The following is an 18099-nucleotide window of genomic DNA, read 5'->3' as shown; positions in this document are numbered from 1 at the left end:
TTGTTCCCAGAGAATCATAAAGTACAAAGTTAGCATTGTTGGTTGATGACCATCGACAACGGTTGGGATCATCGATTGCCCTGTAAATGATTCAATACATGGAGTTAGAATTCAAATCGATCTCTACTGATTCGATCTAGATGAATTGGTCTAGATTAACCTCGGAATCGGTATTTTAATGCCCTAACCCTAGTTTCCGTATAAAGATCAGACGAGCTAGATATCAGCCAAAATTGGGATCGGCCTCAGATCGATTCTGATCCCAATTGATCCCGATTCTGATATATGCCCAATACCACTTTTTGAAATCATGCACACGACTAAAACAACCTTACCGGAAAAAAAAGCACGCGACTAAAACAAAGAAATAAATCTCTTAAAACCGTCTGGGGATTGTGAGTAGATTATTTCTTATACATTACAGAAGATTTGATGAGAGAGAGTGTTTTAATATGGATTGAAAAAAAATCCTACTTTCGTGCTTAACTAATCTGGTTAGAGTGTTAGACTCTGTTTTGTTTTTTTCTCCTGTACTCTAGGAGAGGATCACCCCTGTTCTTAGTTATATTAAGGAGGATAATAAACCCTAGTAACACAAAGCAAAACCCTGATTTTAATCCGTGTTTTCTGTGGGAGTGTGACCCCTGTGCATGCACGGGAACAAAAAGAGTGTGCTCATTGACATGGGAGGTGGGATTTTCAATTTTCATGGGTAGTCATTTAAACCCTTGTGTCTGGGGTGTGCGGTAGCCTGGCACAAAGAACTTTGCTCCTTTAATCCATAAATCAAAATGAAACATTAAACAAAACAAACAAAAAGATAAATTACACCTCAGGTGCCCAATTTTTATGAAAATGTTGTTTTGAATACCCAATTTTTGAAAACAGATGTTTGGGGTGCTTTTTAAATTAGTCTTTATCTAAAATACTCTAAATTTTCAAATTTATCCCTCTCAAACTCCACCCCTTCACCTCCACGGCTCCATCTCCCAACCACTGCCGCCATCAGCCCATCACCATCGCCTCAATTATCGGCCTATTACGAACACGAAGATAATAGTCCGTTTCTACCAAACAAAAAACAAAAGATAAAAGTCCGTATTCCTGGCATGGTGAAATTCTTATCCGATGAGATGCCGTGGGAACGCTAGACTTGAGAGATATTCATTGCAGCGCCCACCACTGTCGATATCGGAGTGATGGAATTATCTGATTCGGATTCAGGTTGAATTGGCCGTGGGAAATACCGATTCCAGGTGATCCAGAATCCACATCAATGTTTTTAGGATTTTTATTTTTGCCGATTATTGCCAAATCATCACCGGTTATTCCTCGTTCGGATACAGCGGCAACCAATTCCGGTTCCAATTCTTTTTTCTTTTTTTTTTTGGGGTTAAATTCCAGGGCCAATTCCAATAACTCAAACATGGTGCCCACAACTGTTTAAATCTTCAAACCACAAATGGTTGTCTTGAAAATAGTTAACATTCACATAAGACCCACATATACAGAGAAAGAAAAAAAAATCAGAACATAAAAATCCACTTCCTAGAAAGAATGGCCCCATACCAATCACGGCTCACAGATGGAGACCTGGCAAAAACTTAGAGAGGTTAGGAATTGGGATTCCTGGATTCCCAAGTAAACATTAGATCATATTGTCTTTGAAGACATTAGCAATTGAGATATAAATGAAAATTTTTCTTTTCTACTGCCCATATTATCTCACAAATTGATGATACTTTTTATATACAATAGAATACAACAGGTAGGGTAAGGAGCAGATACCCAGAAAATAAAAATGAACAAAGAAATATAATTTAAGAGGAAAAAAAGAGAGGCATCCCTTCCAGTTTGAACAGGGACTGCCACCCATAGCCTTCAAAACAATCACATTTTTGGATCCAAAATGTCTTAAAAGGCGAAGTTCCTTTCTCGCTGCTAAGGTTGATAAGATGGTGACACGGCTTCCTCAGGTCTACGAGATGACTGACTGGAAGCTCCTGATGGCCTGTCCGAGCCCCTAACATTATATTTCTCATACACCTTATCACGGTTCTCTGACCACCAAGTCTCAGCTTGGTGTTCTCCGAATCTTCTCCGGCTGCGAATGCATTTTCAGTTTTAAGGTTCCAATATTAAAATTGATCATAAGCTAAAACTCTCATTATGATTCTAAGGCCAAAAAGGATTTTAACCTTTCTAAACCTTTAAAATGCTATCAAAAATACATTCTAGGGAAAAAGGAAATTGGAACTATAAGGGGCGTCACAAAAAAGTTTAAAGAGCAAGGTATAGGTGAGAGAGAGAGAGAGTACCTAAAGCGCACTCGCTTGAGATCACGAGTTCCATCCCGAAGGGCCACAAGAGTTATATATACACCGAGCTCATACTGTTCAATCCATTCAGCCTCGACTTGATGACCATTGCCTGGGGCAGGACTCGTTGATTTCATGCCATTCTCACCATTTTGGAAAGACTCAGTTTCCTTGCCACCAGGAGCCTCAGGCCTACTAATATTGGCATATGCCCCAGCATTACCATTTCGAAGTCCCATGTCTGCATGGTAATTGATTGTGTTGGAGGCAAGAATACGCTGGTTTGGTAGGTAGGCATTAGCTTCATTTGCTCCAGGAACAATTCTAGCTAAATAGGTCTGCCCTGGAGTGCCATTAACAGCGACAGAGTCAATTCCTGTGGGCGTAGCCAATTCAGCACCATTGGTTGCATCAGATCTAGATTGAAATCCTCCAAATGTTTCAAGGTGAGATATCCCATTTGTCTCCAAGCCATTTGGTACATAAACTGGCTTCAGGTTTTCAGTCTCATAGGTACCAGGAGGCAGTCTCTCGGCCATATCCTTGAGCTGGACATCATTTTAAGGCATTATCAACAGACATGGCAACAAGTTGCAAATTTACACTATCAACAATTACTTTTTCACTCAGTGACGGAAAACTACATTAGAAGTATCACATACAAAATGAAAATGGACAATCAAGTTGTTCAAGGCAATCCAATCCCGTGGTCAAGGAAAGTAACCTAAACATTCTTGAAATTGAAGAAGACAAATGTTCATAACTAGATTAACTTATCCAATTACTGTAATTCTGTAACCATCCACTTCATCCAACTACTGTCAGTCTGTAACCATCCATGTCATGGACCTTAAGGAGTAAATGAAGATATTACTGATGTGTTATGTGACATCATAAATCCCACCGTTCAGATCAGCCAATGTAACTGCTAAATTATCAGCATGGCATGCGGAAACTAAGCTAAAAGGTCTACTATTAAACAAACACAGAAATTGCATGCACCCAGTTCAGAACAATGTCTAGAAAGTGTTTGCCAAAGAATCCTGTTCAAGGTCAACAAAAAGAAAGAGCATGTCCAAATAGGAAAATTACCTGAGCAGTCAAGGACTTTATGACTTCTTTAGCAGCTTTAGACTTGGCAGATTCTTCTGCAGCAACAGCAAGGGCATCTTGAGCTCTCTTTTCTGATTTCTGTAGCTCAAAGTCTTGAAGTTCACAACGTTGTTTCAGGCTATCGACCTAAACCAGTTCCATGAAACAAAATGATAAGTTCATTATGCCGATGACAACTAACTATAGGAAAACAAGCAGAGGATTTATTAGTAACATTCATTTAGTAGAAAAGATTCAAAGAATCAGAGAATATACCTGGGTCCGCAGCTTCTGTACTTCTTGATTCAGGAGTTCGTTTGTTTTCTTCAGACTATCTGTGATGCTTTTAGAGAAAGAAAGGCCTGCAGTTGTAGGAACAGGTGTTACAGAACGTGGTGGGCTGGGTCTTCTTGAGAATGGTGAAACTGCCCTCGAGCTCATTCCAGACTGACCTACAGATGTAAGAAGTGGTTTGGGAACCATGCGGCGCATGTCAACTGCACTTAATAAAGCTAAATCCTTTAGGTTTAACATAGAAGTTGCCTGGGAAGATCGACCAAGCGAGAATGTGTCTGCCTTCTTTCCCTGTTTGGCTGCTTTGCTATCAAGCTGCTTAATCAAATCCAGATTACCAGTAGAGCTGGATAATCTTAAATCAGCCTTGTCTAACCTATCTTTGTTTTCGCCCGAAAGTCGGGGTACCACATTTCTCCTGTTATTGTTATTACTAGCTTCTGACACTTTGTTCAGTTTAGCATAACAGGAATCACACACACGATAAAGCTTTCCAGGATTAGGAGCCAGAGCTGCTCTAAAAGCTTTTCTGGAGCTACAGGCATGGCAATGTACAAGCCCACAGTTATAGCAATTGTGCCTCTTTCGAGTAAATCCAAATGCCTGTCTGCATGCCGAGCACTGAGACTGCTCAGCCCCAGATACCCATTTGTGAAGACATATCGCTGCAGTGAAGGTTGAACCACATGCAATATATTTAACATGTCTATCCTTTAAAGCTTCTACCAATGTCGGTGTTTTCCGGTCTTCAATGTCCCCATGGCCCAATCTCCCATTAGCTCCCTTTCCCCATGTGTAGACCTCATTCCTTGATGTAAGCACTGCGACATGGTATGCACCACAAGCAACCTCTTCAACAGATTCACCAGCAAGCTTATCTTCTACTGGGCAAGGCAGTTTCGCATCAGCATGGGGATTCCCAAGCTGGCCATAAACTGCACTTCCCATGGTAAAAACATGTCCTGACGTAGTCAATCCAACCGTTAAGCTATGGCCACAAGCAAGTTTGTGAAAATTGTAATCAATAAGAGAAGGCACACAAGTGGGTTTCAGACGCGGCTCCTTGTCTCCATGACCAAGACGATTTTTATCCCCATCACCCCAAGTAAACAATTTACCTGAGGAAAAGCTAGCACTAGATTGTGTCACAATAACTTCCACAATGGCAGCAGTATGCCAAACACCACAAGCAACAGCAATTGTCTTCAATCCCATCAGAGAATCTACTTCTCTGGGATATGCAACACTTTCTCTGTTGCCATGGCCCAAGACACCAAATGTTCCATCACCAAATGTGAACAGCTGACCTGTTGATGTTATCAAGGCTGTATGCCAAGGACCACAGGTAACTGAAGCAACCTGAAGACCTTCCAGAGGACCTGCAACTCTCTTTGGTATCCAGTGACTCACATCAGTACCATGACCAAGAAGCCCAGCATTATGGGTACCATCTCCCCAAGTATAAAGTTCACCAGCCATGGTAACAGCACAAGTATGGAACTCTCCACAGGCAACAAAATCGACACTGCAGACTGTTAACGATTCCACTAAACGAGGTTGAATAACATCTTTCCCAACTCCATGGCCAAGCCGCCCACCAGATTCTTCACCCCATGTAAAAATCTCTCCTTGTCTAGTAACAAGTGCAGCATGCCTAACCCCACAGGCTATATGATGAACATCCAAAACTACATTAGACTCTAATGGCTTGGGGAGAAGCACATCAGCTCTTGTACTAAAAGGAAAAACATTTTTATCAGCACCAACCTTTACAAAGTTATCACATATAACCTCACCCCATATGTATACATCGCCTAAGGCATCACAATCATCTTGTGCAGAACCATGACTAGAAGTACTAGGGGCACTTGAAACACTAACCCGGAAAGCATCTGAACCAGATCCTTTTACTTGCATATTTGTGCGTTCCAAAGATACATGTGACCTTTCAGACTGCGTAGAACTTTCTGGAGTAGGATAACTCTTGGCCAAAGTATTTGCCTTGTAACTGACGGAAGCTTCTGGAGAGCTAATATCTCGTGTGAAACTAACAGAACTGTCACTTGGACTATTAGATGTCAAGTCCCTGCCATCCTGAAACAAATTAACACGAAGCCATGCATCATCATGACATGCAAGAAGATAGATACTAGAAATAGACAATATACAAAGCATCAGCACATAGTACATACAACCTTTTTTTTATAGGCAATAAAAGGAGGGATTCAACCTTCTGATGAAAGACAATTTCCTTATTCTTATCCCAAAATTTTTTCCATAGGCCCAGAACAAAGGACCTCAACCTCCTAACGAAAGACAAATTTTCTTTAATCTTCATATTCTTATTCAAACAAAATCCATCATGCACATGCCACATAATTTCAATAGATTGTTTAAAAAAAAAAAAAACTTGATAGCAAAACAAGGCCACAAAAATTAATTTATTACCACAAATCTGGCCTATACAGAACTGTGCTAGTAATAAGAATACAGCAAAAAGTCGAAAGAGCGCCAGCATTATTTTTCCACTGCAACACAAACAGTGGCTTCTGCTATTTTCTTATGCTTGGTCACACACACACAGACAGAGAGAGAGAGACAAACATATAACAACAGATCTAGCAGACGAGAATACAAAATGAGGACCACATAATGGGCAAATATAATGTATAATCAGCAGGTCTCTCATCAGCCAACCTATTGGTAGACCACATCCTCCAAAAGAAAGAGCTTAAATCTGGCTCTTTTGATGTTACTTCCACATAATATATACCATAACTCAACATATCAAAGGTCTCAATCTCATCTCTAGTATTTGAGGCAAGTATGAACACAAGAAACCAAGATACCGTGCCTCCCATGTATGTCTGTATGTCTCTATGTGTCATCTGTGCTTGCACATGTTTGTGCACCTTGCGCACACGTCATAACACATAAACAGCAGCAGAAATTTAGAAAGTATGATTTTGTATTGATTTTGGTAGTGAGAACTCTATAGATTGACAGTCATTTACACTGATCACAGATCTTTAATTAATTGGTCAAGGTGACATTGGGTTCTGACCAGGTTGTGTCTTGAATGTCAAGACAGTGGAACTCCTTTCCTTGGATTCAGGCTGCACATAAAAACAGAATGTCACTGTAAAACTCTAAAATTTTGTTCTGCTTCAAGCCTTCAACCAATGCCTCTGGGACCATGAGAAATGGGAACATTTACAATTATTCTCCTTGGGAACAGTCTTTTGGAAACTTTTTCTTCCTAAAAGTGTCATGTAGTCCACGTGCTAGTCTGTTCATCTGCAAGTGTCTGTGTGTGTGCATATTTGAGAGAGGAAGATCTACTAATTTTGGGATCAGAAGGTATTATTATAAACTGTAGCATGGATTAGTGCGTGGGATTTATTTCACATTTTTTAATGTCATTCTGTCAACCATGGTAGGGTTAACAATGCTTTCAGGCAGTGGGTGTAGTCTTCCTTATCTGCAAACTAGAAGTTCTTATCAAGAAGACTCTGCACCAAAATTAACTTGCATCAGTGGGAAGTTCCTTCTGCACTGGTCTTGCATCAGTGCCTCAAGGGATCCATGGGGTGAATGCTCACATTCTGAAAAGGATGGAAGCCCGTCTTTGTTATTGTACTTCTGAAAATTTTAAAGAATGCAACTCCTTTCTCCCCCACCCCAAAAAATAAGAAAGTAAGAATGCAGCATTCTAGCAGTTAATGTCAAAACCGTAACAAAACCCTAAATTCCTTTCACTAAATGTCCCCCCTACATCTGAGAAAAATCACAAATTCCCATCCAATGGGCACATTCATTTAGAGAATTGCAAATACAAAAAGCCCCAAAAGTGAAAACTTATAACCTTATCTGAATCCCTTAAATCAACTCGACAAAACTGAGTCTCACCCAAATAAATAGGTGTCATTACAAAAATCTTGTTTTGCCATTCAGCCTATTTAAAGTCCTATATGTTGTTTACCCAAACCCATCGATATCTTTTCTCACCATTTCTCACAAAGTCATTTTTAATCCACATCTGACTACTCTAATATGTACAAGGTTTGTCAATTGGTTTTTATGAAGGCATCTGCCAATCTGACTCACGAACCCTCATCCTTTATCTAGTTGGGAGTTGGGACCTGCAATACAAAAGAACTTGCAGAATCTAATTTGTAACCTGACTTTTCAAAAAAATAAATCTAATGCCATAACAAAGTACATTAACTCCCCTATATTGACCTATACTATAAAAGATCCAGATCCTGAATCTCTGAAAAGTCTAAGGTGATCCCTACATTTTTATCATTAAAAAATATTTATGAATCCTTTACACTGCTCCACTTTATTCTCTCTTACTAGTTACTAATAACAAAAGTTTTCCTTTCTTCCCATTTTACTCCTTCAGTCCTTGCTAAGAATAAGCAACAGAATTTTGTATAAAGATTTAAAGGAAATACTAAGAAGTATTGAATAACATGAGGAAGAAATACTAACTAGCTGAAATCACCACCTTTACATATCGCATGCATTTTTCATTTGTATCCCTCTCTGTTTGAGATAATGAATCGAATTCTGTCAAGAATCATTACCCAAGCAAAGGTGTGGTATTCAGGCAGAACTCTGTCCATGGTGGTATTCTTCCTGCCCAAAAGTTCCTGAGGGTCCAACCACCTCTTCTATTAGGTTTTCTAGTAGGACTCTTCACAAGATTATGACATCATCAGGATTATGGATTGAGAATTTGGGATCAGAGAATATACACCTGATCAAGCTTCAGTTTGACTACTTGAGGTACTAGACAAAGATTTCTTGGTCCTCCCAATTAACTCCCTTTAACTTGAACTTTGTTAGTTGATCAGTATAAAAACAGGGCCTATCAAGAATATATATGTTTGCAGAGAAGCTCTGGAGCTCAGCGATGGAATGTGGTACATTCCAGTCCTATCTAAAAGTGAAAATCAATGGCAATGGTAAGGGAATTTCAGCCTTGGCTAAATTGAGAGCTTTCATCGTAGCCTCAAGAAGCCCAATGATCTTCGCATCTACATTTGGCGGTTGAGGGAGATTTGACCACCATGATTGGTTGGGTTTCATCAGAAACAGTAGCCTGAAGATTTATTCCACTCTTCTTTGGTTTGACTATTGCGATCTAATATGAATAATTCATTTTGGTGGACATCAAGATTGCCCAATTCTCTGGCAGATAACTTGGTCAAGACTTGGTTCATAGGAATGCAAAGGGCTATTATAGGGGAATCTGCCAGGATCCATTTTGTGTAATAGCCTCCTTTTGTATCTTCCCTGTTTCTTTAATACTACAAACACACATAATTGATGCTAATCTATAACAACAGAGTGAGCATCAAATACCAGTAAATATAAAGATTAGGCCAAAGTTCTTGCAGATGCTAGGTGTTAATAACAAAAGACAGGCGCTGTCTTGTAGGACCTCTATTCGGTTATAATCTTCTTTGGCCTTCTTTTGCTTCTTTGTCATGAGCTCTAGATACATGCCCTAGTAGTATTCTGGTTTTTGGCAATAGATTCTACTCCATTGCTACTAGAAAAGGAGAGGAGTACGAAGGAAAGCACACGGACAAATGAAAAATACTGCTCTATTTACAGCATAAGAGAACAAGTCAAGTATCATTGACACTGCTTAAAATCAATTGGTTGAAAACTGGAATGCTAAAATCCTAAAAGCTATGGCATAATAATCAGAAGGTGAAAGCCACACAGTATTTTATGTTTGCAAAAGACAGTTCACTTCAATAACATCTGCTTTGGAGGAGGGGGGGGGGGGGAGCAGAAAATGCTTCAAGACAAGTAGAATTACGTCAAAATAAAGTCCTTCATCACTCCATCCATCAATTTTTGAACGTCCACATTGACCAGAAGAAATCAATGCCTTAAGGCCAGTAATCCACAAGTCTACCTCAGCTTTATCCTTACAAATCTGAAAAATAACACAACAAAAACAGGTAAAAAGAAGCTAAGGAAACACCAATCAAATAGTTTTAAAAACAGGATCTTAGTACTCATACTAACCAGATCAAGTGATCGTTTTCCATTGTTGTAGATAAGAGAAAAGGACAAGTAATCCTTATCAGGGCGCAAATACCGCTGGAAGACAGACTGACACATCACAACAGAAAAAAAAATATCCAATTGCCAAGATGTGAGCACTAGCATTAGAATAATATACATAAGTACATACAGAATATCATAAAGTAAATGCCACAATAAAGAAATAGGATAATATCAATCAAATTAGAAAAAGAGAAAATCTCACAGTTCTTTGTCCGGGAATTATTTTTGAGACAGTAGCTAACTTCAATGTTCTTTCTCCACCACTAGAAAGCCAGATCAAGGATGATTCATCCTGTGAATTTCAGGAGTGAGAACAATAATTAATAAACAGTAAATGGTCCACATAATAGGACTCACCATGCATACTCATACATTTTGCAATCTTGATCATTAAATCATGTCATAAAAGTGATAAAAATGAGAATGTCAAAATTTTTTTTTGAATATGTTCAAATAAAACTTAAAAACAGTTCAAGATCATTACTTTCTAGTAAGAAAATGTCCTAATTGTTTGTTTATCATTATGTGCAGAGCTTGTGACGCATCTACATGAAAAACATCCATTTAAGGAAAGAACTTTTGACCCCCAAACCAGCAAGTCTGACAATAATGATCTATGGCCCATTCACCACAAGAACTTAGACAAACACTATAAGGATTTCTCATGAACCATACAACATGTCCTTAACCCTACAAAAAAATGTTAATGCATCTGAAGGCTGCATGAGTCATTAGATAATCTTAAATTGTGGATGCCATTGAATTTTGCAAAGTGGCATAGATGGAAGGACTACGAAGTGATAGCTTAGATGTTGCACATATCAATCCATGTATGACCAGAACGTAGACAAAGCAGGCTTCTAGAGTTGAATTTACGCTGCATTATGGACAAATATCCAAGAAAGCCGCCAAAGCTCAGCTCAGTTCAACTCAACCGAGTGATGCAGCAGCTGTTCCATGGGCCAGGCCAAGCCCGTTTGAGAAGCCGGACCAAAACCGGTCCCAATCTTGTTCTGGTTCAGTAGGTTATTAAGGATTTATCTTCTTTAGTAAAGATAAATGTAATCTTCTATTTTGGGTAGCTATTAGACATGTAAGGAAATTTCCAATTTGAGTTTTATTGAGTTTCTATTTTTTGTTAGTCTAAGTTTTAGGAAGTAATTAGGAATCTTTATTTTCTAGGTTTTATAAATATATGTTTAACACAACAACGGGAGTATTTGATAATGAAAAGATGAGTTGAGTTTGTGTGGTGTGCTTGCGTGGCCTGGTATGTGTGATTCCTTCCTCCCCCCCCCCCTTCTCTTCTCTTCTTCTCTGCGAGCCCTTTTTCTCCACTCTCCCTTTTCCCTGTGACACCTCCTCTTCTTATATTCTTCTTCTTCTCCATTCTTTTCTTCCATTTCAGGTACGAATCTCCTCCTTCCTCCTTCATTGCTTTGATTCTTCTACCCTGTTATAACCCATCTTAATCCCCTTCTTCCTTCTTTATTCTTTTTTTTTAAATCTCTGTTATCATGCCCTGTTCCTAGCAACATCTACCACCAGTCACATCTGGCCTTCGATCTCCCCCACCACTCTTCCTTACTTCCTCATATTTTGGTCGTGAGTCTCTCTACGCTAGGAGACTCAAGCCCTCAAATCTCATCTCCAAAGTCCTCACCTGTGGTAAGATATCCAACCTGAACCAAAACTGTACCTGTAACTACCACCAGATTAGTTTTAGGGATTTTCTGTGATTATTATATCTGATTGTTTGGCCTATTGTTAAGTGTATTCCTGAGGTGTGAGGCCTACAAGATTAATCCTAAATTCTTGAGTCAATCCATGGCCATAGGAGGAGTTCTCCAAAAATACTGCTGCTGCCTTACCGCCATAGCCATATCCAGTGTAAGGTTGAAGAAGACAACCCCCTTCCCACGATTCTTTAACCCTTTTATTTTATTTTAGTTTCCCTTAATACCCATCGCTTTCTCCCATATTCTCCTTTGTCCTTATTATGCTTTTAGTTCCTAGTTTACCCTTTCTACTGGCATGATATATTCCTTTGCCTATATGATGCAGACAAGTCACCTAAAGAAATTATTTTATTGAAAATAAGCTTGGGTTGGGTTATGTAGGTGTTGGGCTTTTAATCCCATGTGTTTACTTTGTAATTGGCAAATTTAATGAGCCTAAAATATGAGTAGAAAATTGGAAAACGAGATTTAATTCATTAGTTTAGTTAGAGTCCTATTTTGAGTCTGTTTTTCATTATTATTTCACTTTCCTAGTCTATTTAGGATACCTTATTAGTTAAAGATTTGGTTGGGCCTTTCCCTTTTAGTGTCTAAGTCTATTTTTTAGTCTTCTATATAAGTTTGTAAGGGAGGCCAGCATTGTACAATATTTGCATGAAAAAAAATATATTGTTTTTACAACCATGTAGCTGTGAGATGCAGTAACGGTGAGAGGCCGTGAGTGAGAGACCCAAGGGAGAGAGTGAGAGGCTCAATCCAAGCTATCCTTCTTCCGTCCTAACTTCTATTCCCCCCCCCCCTCTTTTTTTTTCAATTGTGTGATCTGCTACAAGTTCATCAATTGTTGCCCAGTTTTTTGAAGACTAAATCAGCATTAAACTTGTTCAAGAAGAACCTGCCTGGGGCAAGATCCTTTGTGATCCAGCCTTACATTACTATATCTTGAAGTTCTAATAAAATACAATTCTGCCACTCCCTTATGAACTTCAACTTATTCACAGAATTGCCACCCACTATGTAAATATTGATTTATTTACTGCTTTGTCACTTTACTTTGGACAGAGTGTTTCCTTGTTTGGGTAGGCCCACAAGCAATCCCATAAGGGTTAACCCGACCTGGATCACATCACTGAGCCTGATGACAAGTAATTGGGGCTTGCTACCAGAAATAGAATACTGAATGCAGTTCTACGATTTTCAAGCAAATTAATAAACAATCTAGAAATCAACTCCTAATAGCAGTCATGTTGAAATCTGGAAAAGGGAGGTCACCAACATATCAAGTGCACAAATTAGTGCAAACTCCAATGGAAATCTAAAAACAAGTACAAGAATGCACAACCAATTGAAAGCACACATTTCATGGATATAAATGAGACAGATTACTTAAGCAAGAGTTGTTCTGTTCACACCAAAACTTGCAAAATGTTAAATACACAATATGACCCAAATAACCAAAGGCACAATAATTTGCATTTGTTCAGCAGAATGAACAGAGACCTTAGCATTAGTTATAGTATAGTCATGTATGATTAAAAACAGAGAAACAGGAAGATAATACAATAACAACGAAAAAAATTCCCAAAATAACAGATCAATAACCATACATACATTAGAAAGTCTGAATGGGCAAAACTTAGGCTTCCCTTTTCGACCATACTTGAGCAGTTGAGCACCTTTCTTCAGAGCAATTAATGCCTGCAAGAGGTATAATAATTCATTCAAACTATAAATCAAGATATACAGCACTTTGGCAAGAAAAAGGAGAAAAGGCAATGCAACATAAGACTACATAAATACCAAACCTATGTATTCCAAGTTAAATTAGAACAAATACCACCACAAATTTCTTATAGATATATGTTTAATCAGAAACAATTTTTATCTAGAAATGCACAACATCCACAGTTAAGTGTTACATAAAAAATTGAAACCCAAATAATAATCTTTGAAGCTCCAGAATCATTTCCTAACCATATGGTCATGCAATCTTACCTACTTTGCCTCTCTTCCAAAGGTCATGCTGAAGAATGATCAAGCAACCTTTTGCCACAGACCAGTCATTACTTCCACAAGTATAACAAGTCTGCGATGCATCCCTTACATGTGGTGTCCCTCTTCATGCATAAATCATTCTGCTTTTCATGTTGATCATGGATGACCTGACTTCCTCACCTTCTGCTCCTATAAACTATATTACAATGGTTCGGGCATTGGGATCAGGTATGAAAATCTCTCAAGGAGTTGAATGCGCCTAACACCAAACTTGGGGCATCATGATAGGTGCCCAAAATGAGTATTGAGTATGGGGACTCAAGCTAAAATGTGCCAAAAAGGGAGGGTGGAGCAATGGATCCCCTTATACGATGCCTTACTTCTCTTGTCATATCTTATACTGGCTTCGTGACATCTTATTACTACTAAATTTATATTTATATTTTTTATTTTTATTTTTATTATTATTATTATTATTGATGATGATGATGATGATGATGATGATAATGATGATGGGGCGTTTTAATATACAATATTAAAGGGGCATAGTTTGTCTAGACTGGCAGTCTAGAGAGGTATCTCTTTAGTTCTGGACAAGTTGTCCACTTAATCTGGTAAGTTTAAGCTCAATAACACTATATGATTTGAATTTGTCTTCGAGAATTGACAGATGGCCGATCCACACAGTCCTCTATGTATCCAACGGTCAGAGAACATTTGAATTAATGGCTGAAAATAAATTGGAGAAAATCCAGCAGATTATGGGCCTTGCATCCAAAGTTGGCCATAAATTTTGACATATAAAGAATCAAAATGGTGCTCTTATCTATCCAGTGGTTGGATTGCCTCCCTAGACTTGCAATCCTACCTGCACAAGTCTAGAGAACCCATACTGAAGATATAAAAAGTTGACATTTTAATACGAGGTTATAAATGGAAGAAACACAACATATAAGGAGAAAAAAGAAAACATGAATAATTTGGTGGGGATCAATGCAAATGTTTTAACCTACAAGTGTTTAAATGTGAAACATGATGTTTTTATGCTTTTAACAGATTTACAGTTTTTATAAAAGTAATAAGCTTCACAATTTGGGGCACAACTCCCAATCCATGGTAGATTCCCATTGGAGAGGACAGAGAGGAGAATGACAAATAGGTATGCTTCACCCCCTCTACTACTCCTGATCCACCAAGATTCTGGAACAGGAAAAAATTGCTGCGATGGAGAGAACCATTAGGAATTCAATACCAAACCGTGAAATATTAACATGTCAATTATAGCCACATAATATTGAAGACTGAAATTTTCCAGGACAGGTTTCCCGGGTATGTGCCATCCTGTTTCATTCACTGAATTTTAAAGCAGTCACAAAACCTTCTAGCTTCCACATCGCATATTTAGTAACCAGAGGGGGGTCAGGGATCTAATTCTGGTGTTGAATATTTCATGCCAGAAAATCAGTCACTTAGACGCAATATTTGACACCACATTTGAAATTCCATATACAGCCGCCTCTACATTAAGGCTTCCTCTAAATATTTTCTTAATCTTCTCCCAGATTTTTAAGAATGCTCCCCTGTTCACACACTTCTGCTAGGTCAAAAAACTCATGTGGCACCACTAGGGCTACTTTTGATCATCAACAAAACCTAAAGCTCGTTTAGAGTCCTTCAGAGAGAGAGAGAGAGAGTGAGAGTGAAACACACATTCCATGTTTAAGCTCTCTCCATAAGCACGCTATACGCATAATGTACCAGAAACACAATACAAACTCTATTATCAGAAAGGTAAGCCTTGGGAACACAGATAAAAAAAGCCACAAAAGACAACAATGTTGCAGATCAAATGCCAACAGGACAATTGAACGCGGGAATCTTCATGATGTAGAGATTAACTTCCAGACATGATAACTAGTTGGGCAAAGAAATGCGGAGAAGATTGCAAGGGTATTCCAATCATTTCAAGAATAGCATTGTTTGCATCTATCATGCAACTGATAAACTACTCTTTATCCTACCCAAAAAAAAAAAAGATAAACTACTCTTTAGTTGTTAAGAACTTAATGGGCTTGCCCACGTAGATGATGCTCTTGCAGAACATTTTAGCATCAGATCTTCCCCCCCCCCCCCCACCCCCCAACCCCCCAAAAAAAAAAATAATAAATTTCCACAACTTCCTCAGTAACCCAATCTGATTTTTGCCCTGAGCTTTGTTCCACGTGTAGCTCTATTGTCATGACTCACGGTGAATAAAGAGGATGACTCATTATTACAGGTCCCTTTCCTATACACAGGCACCATGGCGCCAGAAACTCGGTTCCGCAAATCAACCTTGATGACTAACACATTCTAATGCCTCGAGCTACAGTTATTGTAAAGTTGTAAATCACTCGTTCGTTCAAGTTAAGGACATATCCGAAGGCCAACAACAAGTCAATGTCTCTGATTTATGCCTTCCGTCTTGTAATCACAAATCGTTCCATTAAAGTTTGACAAATTTTAGTATTTTACATCATACAAATGAGAAACTGGGATCAACACAAGAAACCGTTCGGAAGATACTGAAATTGAAAACAAGTAATTACTTAAAAAGAAATCCGAAATTTTTGCCAAAGTTCAGAATTATTTTTTTTTAACAAAACTAACCTGCTCGACGTCACGTTCAGCATTCCCATAGCTGACAAGATCTGCCATTCCATGTGAGAGACTTCTGGAATCACCACCCGCATCGATCGTGGAAGAGTTGCAGTCATCATAGATGACAGTCTCGTCCGTGAACTACCATCAATATTCAGCTAAAGAAAGCCCTCTTGTCTACCCCAGAGAAAATTGGAGAAAAAAAGAGAGCAAACGACGGCCAACGGGAACCAGCCGTAAGCCCTAGAGCTACACAGCTTTCCAGATCTGTCAAGCTGCTCTAGACTGAAACCAAAATTCCACAGCCCAGAGCCCTAAAAAAAAGTCAAGTCTACCAGGACCGTTTTCCTTGTTCGCTTCACTGCGATGAGAACAGTTCCAGCAGTTGAAAATGGACTGAAACAAAACTGTTTAGACTTTGAAGTCAAGATTGCTTAATGGAGTGAAGATGAGCAATTCTTCGACAAGGTAGAGAAGGCTTGGCAGGTCAGAGAAGAGCGGTTTTCGGACAGGAATTCCGGTAAGGAACCGGAGGTCCCCGTCGACTATAAACCGGCACAGTAAACAGGGACGAAGACGGAAATGAGAAATTCTCTGACGCAGAAGCGAATCGGATTTAACTTCCCGGTTGCGTCCGTGTAATGTAAGTGGTAAGTAGTCAAAGACGGGCCTAAAAAAAAAGCATGAAATCGCCTGAAAAACGAAATCCCAAAAAAGTACAAAATTATTATTTATTTTGTTCCCCTCTTTTGAGAGGGTTTCCTTTGCTACCATGCCACAGTACGAGGAATCTATACGTCATACCACTAGCAATGCAGAGAACAGTACCATTCTACATGGGGTCCACATGGATAAAAAAAGAGAATAATTTAAGACCCTATGGCTCATTATGTTAGAGGGTGCATGATTATGGATTTAAATCATCGTATTAAGATCAGTAGGGATTGGGCTCCTCCTCTCCACTGAGTGGAGAGCCCAATGAGGTATCCGACGGTTGGATTGTGCCCTCACACATCCCAACAGCTGACAAGGCATGCGTTGAGATGTGTGCGGCATAGTCCAGCCATCAGATGCCTTGGGCTCTCCGCTCAGTGGAGAAGAGTCGGATCCAATCAGTAGAGAGGTTCGATCAATATTGATATTGATATCGGAACCAATATTGAAACAAATCGACTGACACAGATCGTATTGGACTATTTTCCCCTCATTTTTTCAGAAGAAAAAACTTACTCTATGGTCCATTTTGCTCTAGACGAATACAATGATACTTATATTGTTCAAGTATTGACATTGGTCACCAACAATACTAATATGTACCATTGATATGATATTGATACTTTGAATCATCCGCATGATGAAATTTGCAATCCAAAATTGCGGGAATTCCTTTACATTTTTTTTTTTCTAGTATTTTTTCTCTCTCTCTCTTTTTAGACTTTTTAGAAAAAAGAGAGAGGTTTCTAAGTGGGTGCATAGAGGAGTGCACCTCATGCATCAACGAGGTGCGTCAAAATAGTAGAAATTGAGAGACATAGACACAAAAGTTTTAACGTACTCTACTCCAACGGTTGAGGAAAACTAAAGTGGAAAAAAATTGTTTGTCGATGATCATATGTAAAAGCATCAACAAAAGTGAGATTTATACCTTTTATGTAGTCATACAGTTATTTTGCCTCATCATTTGTCTAAGTACAACCAAAGACAAAATCATTTATCCCAAACAAAATTTGGGTAAGAGAGCGCTCTACCTAATCATGTAGCCCTTGGGCATGGAACCAATGAGTGTACACACAAGATCATCAATATGGGTGAAGTTTTTTATTGTTCAGGGGTAGGATAGTAAATTTGGGGGCATCTGCACCGGCACAGGAACCTCGCGACAGTAAACGTTCATTTTCCCATAAAATTCCTTATAAATTTAATGGGTC

General features: G+C 38.9%; 1 protein-coding gene across 1 annotated transcript; it reads right to left on the bottom strand.

The window, feature by feature from the left end:
- Positions 1 to 1688: 1688 nt before the first annotated feature.
- Positions 1689 to 16821, bottom strand: LOC122670007 (PH, RCC1 and FYVE domains-containing protein 1). Its single transcript, XM_043866936.1, has 9 exons — positions 16181 to 16821; positions 13148 to 13234; positions 10000 to 10089; positions 9756 to 9842; positions 9544 to 9663; positions 3687 to 5798; positions 3411 to 3557; positions 2319 to 2866; positions 1689 to 2104 (listed from the first exon to the last, which is right to left on the bottom strand). The coding sequence occupies exons 1-9, from the start codon at positions 16226 to 16228 to the stop codon at positions 1942 to 1944; spliced, it is 3402 nt and encodes a 1133-aa protein (XP_043722871.1). The 5' UTR covers positions 16229 to 16821; the 3' UTR covers positions 1689 to 1941.
- Between the last annotated feature and the right edge of the window lie 1278 nt (positions 16822 to 18099).

The sequence above is a fragment of the Telopea speciosissima genome, chromosome 7, assembly GCF_018873765.1.
Source record: "Telopea speciosissima isolate NSW1024214 ecotype Mountain lineage chromosome 7, Tspe_v1, whole genome shotgun sequence".
Classification (NCBI taxonomy): domain Eukaryota; kingdom Viridiplantae; phylum Streptophyta; class Magnoliopsida; order Proteales; family Proteaceae; genus Telopea; species Telopea speciosissima.
The sequence above is the reverse complement of the archived record's forward strand: the minus strand, read 5'-3'. Positions and strand labels throughout refer to the sequence as shown.

Bases quoted from the DNA above. Each gene is read 5' to 3' on its own strand.
- LOC122670007 (XM_043866936.1), bottom strand. From the start codon at position 16,228: ATGGCAGATCTTGTCAGCTATGGGAATGCTGAACGTGACGTCGAGCAG. The intron at 13,235-16,180 runs GTTAGTTTTGTT...TACCTCTTGCAG, and splicing joins CTGAACGTGACGTCGAGCAG to GCATTAATTGCTCTGAAGAA. The intron at 9,664-9,755 runs GTTAGTATGAGT...GTTATTTTTCAG, and splicing joins GAAAACGATCACTTGATCTG to ATTTGTAAGGATAAAGCTGA.